The following is a 6809-nucleotide window of genomic DNA, read 5'->3' as shown; positions in this document are numbered from 1 at the left end:
CAGGATTCTTGTTCTCAGCCTGCTGGAGGTCTCTGTCTTCAGATTTTCGGCCCCCGTCTCCGTCAGACAAGAAGCCAGGACCTTCATCCCACGTTTGTCCAGCTGCTTAGCCAGCAAGTTCCCAAATCCAGAATCGCATCCGGTGATAAAGACATATTTGTCCGTGAGATTCTCCAGTATCTGGCTCTGCCTGTACCACCTGTACAGAAGAATCAAACCCAACGCCACCAGCAGGGGGAGCCACATGATGCACATTGCTTCTGTAATAAAATATATTGATGTAGCTGAACTTTTGAACTGTTGATATAAAAGTTGCAAATTCAGGCAACTATGTAATCATTTATACATCATTAACTGTATTGTTTCAAATGCATGCAGTGTAAGTACCTAAATTCGACTTGGTTTCAGCCTTTTGCAGTCTCTGTGTACAGCAGAGATTAGGCTGAGAGAGGGAGAAGCAGCACAAGGAGACAATCAGTTGTGCTGCAGTGCAAAGAGCAGGGGCATAGCTACAGGGGGTCACAATTGCAACCCAATCCCATGCTCCAGGGGGCCCATGCCCCCCCCCCCCGTACACCTGGATAAGAGGGACGGCAGCATGTAGTTGAACCGATCCCCCTCCATCTCATTCCTCCTGCAGTTACAGAATGCCCACTCCCACTGGTATTCAGCGGCTAAAATAAAGAGAAATGGCTGCACATTGGGTGGTTCCGAATGTGGTTTATTGAATACACCGTGGTCACACCAGGGGACACAGGGCCGGTGCTACCACTAGGCAAACTAGGCAGCCGCCTGGGGCGCACGGCCACTGGTGGTCCTGCTCTCTTCTCATTGCAGCAAGCAACTAAGTCTTTGCATCAGCAGCTAGCCGCCGCTCCATTCGCACATAGTGTCAGAGGCGCGGCGGCAGAGGTCTGTGTCCCGATAACCCGAATGAATGGAAGCAAGCAAACATTTATTGATGGGCGCTTATAGGCTGCATTTGATGGGCGATGGGATGGCTGCATTTGATGGGCGCTATATTAAAAAGGTAGGGTATACATGGGCAGGGCTCAGGTATTCAGAGACTGCAGGAGGGGGGGGGGTTGGTTTAGGCTGTTTCCACTAGGGCGACACTTCATGCGACTTGGGACTGAAAAGTCGCATGACAAGTCGTACCCCATGATTTCCAATGAGTACCATTCATATCTGTGCCACTTCAAAGTAGTCCCTGCACTACTTTTGGTCCCACTTTGATGCGACTTGAGGTCCGTAGACCACAAGAATACACAGGCATTGCTTCAAGTCGCGGCAAAAAAAAATTGCGCGACTTTGTGGTTGCAATAGTGGAAACCGAGCCCGTTATAAACAACCATTTTTACTGAATAAAATCGATTCATTCAGTGTTTATATTGTGATTAGCCACAGCTAATTGCATGGTACAGATGGGCTGTGATTGGCTCTGTCTATACTATGTGATCACTGTGACCAATCACATCAAGCAACATAGATGCATACAATGATTGGAAGCGATCGCAGTGATCACATGGTACCGGCAGCGGGCCGGTACACTGATCTAGCGGGTGACAGATCATGCAGCAGCGCAGCCCGTCTGGGAGGAGATCATATGACGTCCACCCAGAACCAGGGGCGGATCCAGGGGGGGGGGCAACAGGGCAATTGCCCCCCCCGAAATAATAGCACTGAATTGTCATCGATTGTCCCGAGTCTCTCTCTCACATGAGCCGATCAGCGGCGCCGAGAGAGAGAGACTCGCGTCTATGTGGTTAATGGGTAACTCACTCTGACAAGAAAGTATACCAGGAGGAGGTGGGTGGAGCCTCTTCCCTCACTCACTGTGACTGACGTGACGTCACTCGTTGCTAACGCCTGGGCCGCCTGGCGTCTAGCAACGAGTGACGTCAGTCACAGTGAGTGAGTCACGCCGGAGGTCGGAGGACGCAGGACGCGAGTCTCTCAGAGCCGACCGACGTACGGTGACAGTGAGTGTTGGCATGACCAGGGACAGCTAGGAGCGGGCAAACGTGGGCATGTGTGCTGGGCTTTGATTCTTCTATAGAGCTGTCAGTAGCTGGCTCACTGTTTATGGAACAATCTCAGCTCCTGGACACCAACAGATCACCCATCTCCATCCTCTGACTTGTCATCTGTCTGCGATCAAAGGGTTTTTTTTTTTTGCATTGCTGTTGTTGCATAAACTGCCATGGGCTGTAATAGGGCTGGATCCATGTGATGCTTCCTGCACATTTACTCTATTCTAAGCTGCAATGGTAATCTGTAATGTGTGTGACAGGAGATGCTCATGCTGGAGGCTGGAGCAATAGGGCAGTTGCAGTTGAGACTCACTGTGTTAACTTCCACTTCCGTTCTTCCGCCCCTGTTACGTACAGTAACTAACTGAGTGCACTAACATGTCCATTGTCCAGCCAGGCTGCCACCCAGTCCACAGTCAGTGGCGGCAGGGCTTTCTCTGCCCCTGACTGTTAGCCCCACCCACCGGCACCCTCCTCCCTCCATGTTGTCCACACTAAAGTACAGGCCACCACCACCCATGAGTTATTGTTGGCTCCACCCACCTCCTCCATCTTCTCCACCTGGCACCTTGGGCAGTCTGCAGTGCAGAGCGCAGTGAAATACACAAAGACGACTTATTGAGAAGATTACTGGATCCATCCGATCCATCTCCATTGATTCTCCAGTGACAATCCGCATCTAGTGACAGGCGACGTGGCAAGTGACAATCCTCATGATAGGTGACGTGGCAAGTGACAATCTGCATCTGGTGGCAAGTTACACACTCAGGGCTCCCACTGATTCTGCATTATGGTGAGTTGAACTATTTCATTTTATATAGCAATGTGATAATAGAAATAATGCGCTTCAATCACCCTGACACCATAACAACCATGGTGCCGGGATGATTTAAGCGCCAGCACCAGCTATTTCTCCAATAAATTGCCCCCAAAAAACATCTTTTCTGGCAGTGCCCCTCCCGAGACAAGACTCTGGATCCGCCCCTGCCCAGAACAAAAGAGTTTCCACCTGTCATTTGACTATAGGATGGGCAGGAACTGATTAATAATGTCTGGGGGGCAGCAGCTGGAGTACAAGATGACCTTGGCCTTTGATCATTGTGAATAGATCAGGTGGAAGCAGAGATGTTGCTAGGTGGGAAAAAGTCCAGGGGTTTCAGCCCGAAGGTAAGTTTGATAACCCCTCCCACATTTTAAAGTCCAATCCAACCCTGGCATCATGGGGGGGGGTTAGTCTCACTTGCTGGTTGCTGCCTGGCTCACCAGTGCCCATCCATCAGTGCTCAGCTCAGCCTCACCAATGCACCTTCAAGTCACCAGTGCCCATCAATGCAGTTTCAAGTCACCAGTGCCCATCAATGCAGCTTCAAGTCACCAGTGCCCATCAATGCAGCCTGATCAATCAGTGCCCAGCCCCATCCCATCAGCTCAGCCTTACTTGGCTGTGCACCATCAATGCAGCCTGATCAGTGTCCATCAGTGCCTGGCCCCATCCAATCAGCTCAGCCTTACCTGGCTGTGCCCATCAATGCAGCCTGATCAGACGGCATTGCCCAGGCATTAGGAGAGTCGCTGCTTCACACGGAGTGGGCCCCGGGGATCTCCCACTTATCAGCCGCATCCAGTGTCACCCTAAGGCCCCATTCACACCTGAGAGTTTTGTATCTTGAAGCTACAAAATGCTTGAGGGGGGAAAAAAAAATCCATTATTCTCTGTGGAGATGGTTCACATCTCCACTCCAAGTCGCATGAAGCCCTACGCCTGAAGCTCAAACAAGTTCTGGACCCTTTTTTGTCGCTCGAATTGGGCAGATTTGGGCGTTTTTGGAGCAAGAAGCAGATGACAAAATCTAAAAACATAGCAACAAAATGATGAAACAGATGATAATTTTTCCTATTGGCTAATAAATAAAACCCACCAAAGCTCAAAAACGTTTGGAAGCATGTGACAAAACACCAGAAAACCGCTACGCTCAGGTGTGAATGGGGCCTTACGCTATAAAACAGATTACAACGCACACATACAAAAATTACATTTATCCTGCAAAGCTAGTTGAAAACACCCGAACATATTAAAAATAAAAACACGGGGGTTTGGTCACACTATATGGTTAAATATTGCTAAGCCCACTTACCGCGACAAAGTACCCCAAAGTAGTGGGTCCTACCCTAGTGATAGGATAAAAGGTCCTGTGTCTCAACCATGGGATACAAACTTCTCTATGAGGGAGAACTGAAGGGATTCCTCCTATGCACTGGTGGCCACTAATAAGAGGTAATGAGGAGGGGGAGGGGTGCTCCAGCCCAAGAGACCTGGTCAAGGTCCATACAATATACAAAAACATACTTGGGGGGGCCACACCCTAAAATGCTTTACATTGAAGTATAAGTCCAAAAACAGTTTTGTACTGTAACCATAGGTGTGCGCAGCCTATTGCATTAGGGTGTGCACCTCAAATGTAATAAAACATGGACAGTGTTAGTAGAGCCGGGGTTGGTTTCAGTAGGTTTTTTTTTTTTTTTTAATATTCTTTTTAGGAGCCGTGTTTAGGGGCTTTGGTGAACTATCAGTAGGGGAAATTTGCGCCACAGGGGGTGATTAGGGTGTGCCCAGGCACACCCAGCACACCCCCTGTGCACGCCTATGACTGTAACGTGCTGCACAGTGGAGGCAAGTATGATATGTTATTTAAAAAAAAAAAAAAAAACAATCCTTTACAATCACTTTAAAGCGGTGGTAAAGTCTATAGTTTTTTTTTTTTTTTTTTTTTTAAGCCATAAACCACAGCATACTAGTACATTATAACAGACTTGCCTACAAGCGCGGCCCTCCAGTGCTGCGCTCTCCCTTGTCCCCGACCGCTTCCATCTTCGCCCCGGTCTCTCTTCTGGGTACGCGATCTTCGGCCTCTTGATTGGCTGTGCCAGGGTGACGTCACATCGCAGGCGGCACACAGAGAGGGCCGTAAATGTGGTCTGAGCTGGGACTGTGCCTCTCTTGCAATCAAAATTACAGCTAGAGTTGCCACCTCATCCCTTTAAACCCGAACATCTTTGAATTACACATTTTCTGAGGCTAATTAAATGCAGATAAAGCAACAAATGAGTTTAATTACCACCTTAATCAGCCACAGAACCTGTGTAATTAATATGTGTTCGGGTTTAAAGGGATGAGGTGGCAACCATAATGACAGCATGTCTTCCGATATAAAATCCCCCTTAGGATTAAAAAAGAATCTTAAAAAAAAACAGCATGCACTCAAGAGACAGGATCGCATCCAGCATGCCTGGCAGCCGCTGCTCTCCTCAAAGGGGATCCACCGCAGATCACCTTTTCGGAGGGCAGTGAAGAGTGCCAGCCATTCGAAAGATCCCCCACTTGTGTCATTTCAGCAAACTAAACGTATTACTCAGAATTTATCTTCAGATCTGTAGATGAAAACATAGAAAGAAGAACTCAGTACCTGGTCACCTGTAAAGGTGTATAAGAATATTGGGATTCCTGAGCCTCACGAGTAGGGATGAGCTCCGGCGTGTTCGCATGGCGCACGTGCCGAGCCCGCCAGGAAGTCGGCACGGCGCAGCGCTAATCACAAGCAGTGAGACATTTCCCGATCTCTGCAGCCGCACATCGGGAAATGTCTCACTGCTTGTGATTAGCGCTGCCCCGTGCCGACTTCCTGGCGGGCTCGGCACGTGCGCCATGCGAACACGCCGGAGCTCATCCCTACTCACGAGTGACGTGGCGCCTCCAACAGAAGAAGAAGTCTTGGTGCCGCGTTCCTTTAGAGGAAAATTCTGTCCTTGTTGGGAGAACACAAACTGCCTGCCCAGCGTGTGGGTGGGGAAGCTGGAAGAGGCCAGCCTGTATTTATTTCGGAAGAAATAAAAAAAAAAAAAAAAAAATGTGCAAAACATTTCAAGCGCCATCGTCATCCAGAATCACAAGGACTTGGAACACAAGTATGGCGGGGGGATAGACGTATATTCTGTGTCCTGCTATGACCCGTGGACTGCGCCTGCACCCGGAACCTCTGTGTTTATGCTGTGGAGTTCTCATCACATTTTAGTGACTTTACAGGGGCTTACCTCCCAACTTTCTGAAATGAGAACGAGGGACACCTATTAGCAAAAGTATGTAGGCATAAAATACGCCCCCTTAAAGGAGAATTAAAAAAAAAAAAAAAAATAGTTAAACCCACAAGTACTTTTTTTACCACTACTATTCCTTTATATTGGCTTTTGAAATTTAAAAATGCAGCAATTTCGAAATTGGATGAAAGGTGTAAAACACTTTTTAAAAGATAAAAATTTTATATACAACTATATAGATCAGACCAAAATGAGGGACAAATGAGGAGGAAAGAGGGATAGATAGATAGAGAGAGAGAGAGAGAGAGAGATATCTCTCTAGATAGATAGATATATCTATCTAGAGAGATATCTCTCTCTCTCTCTCTCTCTATCTATCTATCTATCTATCTATCTATCTATCTATCTATCTATCTATCTATCTATCTATATCCAAGTAATTTTTTCAAGTAATTTTCTAGCAGAAAATAATGATTTTTACTTTTATTTCAACGAATGTCAGAAAAGGTTTGGTCTTTAAAGTGGAGTTCCGCTTAAAAAAAAATAATTAAAAGTCAGCAGCTACAAATACTGCAGCTGCTGAATTTTAATAATCGGACACTTACCTGTCCCAGGGTCCAGCGATGCCCGGGATCGAAGCCCCGCTCGTCTCCCCCTCCGCTCGGCGGCGCCGGCATTGTAACT

The 6809-nt window shown here is 47.6% G+C and overlaps 1 protein-coding gene across 1 annotated transcript in view; it reads right to left on the bottom strand.

Moving 5' to 3' along the window:
- The window catches only part of LOC141127775 (17-beta-hydroxysteroid dehydrogenase type 6-like), a 16422-nt gene extending 10263 nt beyond the window's left edge, over nucleotides 1-6159 (bottom strand). Inside the window, exons 1-3 of the mRNA XM_073614549.1 lie at nucleotides 5773-6159; nucleotides 5498-5550; nucleotides 5-260 (exon numbers count right to left, since the gene is read on the bottom strand). Of these exons, the coding sequence (XP_073470650.1) occupies nucleotides 5-255 (251 nt within the window). The 5' untranslated portion in view covers nucleotides 256-260; nucleotides 5498-5550; nucleotides 5773-6159. The remainder of the gene's footprint in view (nucleotides 1-4; nucleotides 261-5497; nucleotides 5551-5772) is intronic.
- Nucleotides 6160-6809: the final 650 nt, after the last annotated feature.

Source organism: Aquarana catesbeiana, linkage group LG02 (assembly GCF_042186555.1).
Source record: "Aquarana catesbeiana isolate 2022-GZ linkage group LG02, ASM4218655v1, whole genome shotgun sequence".
Taxonomy (NCBI): Eukaryota; Metazoa; Chordata; class Amphibia; order Anura; family Ranidae; genus Aquarana; species Aquarana catesbeiana.
This window is presented reverse-complemented; position numbering and strand designations above follow the sequence as displayed.